A 2,130-nucleotide genomic window follows, 5' to 3' on the forward strand; every position below is an offset into this window, starting at 1 on the left:
TGGACTGTCATGCTGCGACTGATAGTGCACGCGGGGGGGGGGGGGGGGCAAGGTGCGTCCGTCCCCGTGAGCACGCTGCGCGCTGCGTCCTCGCCGCGGTCCTCGCCGGGCCGCGGGAGCCACTTATCAGGTAATGATGGCGTGATGGCCTAGCGACCGCCGCCGGCCTCCTAGATGCAGAGGGGAGGGGATGTCAGACTGTGTGTGCGAGAGAGAGAGCGCGCGCTTTGGTTTGCATCCCATCCGAGAGTGTGAGAGGGACAAGGTGACTCCCCTCTCCCTACATATTCCATCCATTATTCCATCATCTCCAGCACCGAGCCTTGCCCCGGCGGCACTGCCGCGAGCACGACGATCCACGGCCGGTATACACTCACCTTTGGCCGGCGCCGTGCCGTTGCCGTGCACCGTGCATGTGTGTGCGGAGGGCCTCGCCTGCCGATGCCTGCCGATGCATATGCATCGGTAAGTGCAGGGCCCACAGCTCGGCCCGAGGTTCCTCCTTGCCCTCCCTCCGTCCTGGGCGTGCATGACAGGGACAGGATAGGGCCGGGCAAGGGCCTGAGTTGTTTTTTCTGCCCCGAGACTCCAAACTTTGTCCGTGTAGCAGTTTGTTTCGAGGTTTGTCTCAACCTGCCTTATTTTTTTTCGTGTCTGAGAAAGAAGGGGGCAAAAAAGTGACGCGTTTGTCGCCACATTGTCGTCCAAGCCTGCGTCTTTGGAGGGGGAGGTAGAGGAAAGCGGATAAAGAACCTGAGCTCCGTGCTTTTACTTTGACAAGCTTAGTCCGTTGATACGTTATTCTGGGGGAGTAACATACTCCGCGCTAGTGTTGCGCGCAGGGTACCTCACGTCCTATTTCCTACACACGTGCGTTAGACAGAGGATGTTTGTAAGCGCGCTGCCCGTCCGTCCCAGACGTCGCCGTGTCGCCCGCCTTGATTGGTTTGGTTGCACCGGGAGGAATGCCCCATGTCCCCCCCCCCCCCTCCCCAGCCCGGTGGACTCCTTCCCTCCCCTTTCACACAGCCTTAATGAGCCGTCCATGTCCGACACGGTGTTGTGTTTAATCCCGAGCACGCCCGGCACGGTGATCGGCGGCGCGGCCCTTGGCTGTAACTCGACGCCCTGGGCGCCTGGAGGGGAGGGCGGGGCCGTGGGGCAGGGCAGGTTGGGGCGCGAGGTGGTGGTGGCCTCCTTGGCGCCGGCTGTCTTGGCTCTAGGCCCAGCACTACACCGGCCCTCAGCGCCCGCCCCGTCTCACCCGCGCCACCGGCCCCGTTAGGAACAGCAACCCCCAGCATCCAGGTCCGGGGGAGGAGGGCAGGGCTGCTGCTTCCGTAGCCACAGCATCCCCTTCCCGAGGTGAGCCCCCGCGCGCGCCCCCTCCGATAACTTCTCCCCCATCAGGTCAATCCAGCTGCAGGCGACGGTGCGCCCACCCCCTCCCGGTGCCGCCCCCGCCCCGCCCGGCGCGGCCCGCCGGTGGAGGGTTGGGGAGGGAGAGGACGGCGCTGGCTGGGGCCTCGCTGGGGCCCCCGCCCGCAGGCCCCTGGCGCGGCTCCTCCCGGCTAGAGCGCCGCGCTCAGTGCAGTACCCGACACGACTCGACCGGCTCGGCACAGAGCTGCCGGGCGCTCCGCACCGCGCCGCGCCACGCCCCGCCGCTCTCCGCACTGGCAGCGCCACCGCGACCGCGGCGCTCTCTGGCGATCGAGCGGGCCAACTCTGTTGGGGGTGGGGGAGACGCCGGGTCCACCGGCAGCCGCGGTGGGGGGCGGAAGCGACGGCGGGCACCACGACGACGACGGCTCTCCGCGTCCCCGCTTTTTGAAAGAGTGAGGTTAGAGGCGCCATGCAGTGGCGGAGGCGGCGCCGGGTCCTGGCGGTGGTGGGGGCGGCGCAGCGCGCGCTGCTGCTCCGGGGGCTGCAGCTGGTGACGGACGCCGACGACGAGCGCCTGGAGGCGGCCGAGAAGCGCTGGCTCGAGTCGCCCAAAGTGCGCGCCGTCAGGGAGTTGATCCAGCGCTTCCAGGTCGCCGACGATCAGCAAGGTGACGAAATGGACGAAATGGTGGGGGGATGGTGGGGATAGGGACGTCATTCGCTCATGACGGAGGGGGGGAAGGG

General features: G+C 67.1%; 1 protein-coding gene across 3 annotated transcripts in view; it reads left to right on the plus strand.

Moving 5' to 3' along the window:
• LOC113203402 (proteoglycan 4) overlaps positions 1 to 2,130 on the plus strand; it is a 48,448-nt gene that overhangs the window by 23,141 nt on the left and 23,177 nt on the right. Inside the window, exon 1 of one of the 3 annotated variants that reach the window (XM_026418061.2) lies at positions 1,760 to 2,054. The exons of 1 other annotated variant lie outside the window; for it this stretch is intronic. In XM_026418061.2, the coding sequence (XP_026273846.2) occupies positions 1,856 to 2,054 (199 nt within the window). In that variant the 5' untranslated portion in view covers positions 1,760 to 1,855. Of the gene's footprint in view, positions 1 to 1,759; positions 2,055 to 2,130 lie in introns of those variants that run through there. One more of the 3 variants, XM_026418060.2, reaches the window with a different exon arrangement.

The sequence above is a fragment of the Frankliniella occidentalis genome, unplaced genomic scaffold, assembly GCF_000697945.3.
Source record: "Frankliniella occidentalis isolate FOCC.00 unplaced genomic scaffold, Focc_3.1 Scaffold14, whole genome shotgun sequence".
Classification (NCBI taxonomy): domain Eukaryota; kingdom Metazoa; phylum Arthropoda; class Insecta; order Thysanoptera; family Thripidae; genus Frankliniella; species Frankliniella occidentalis.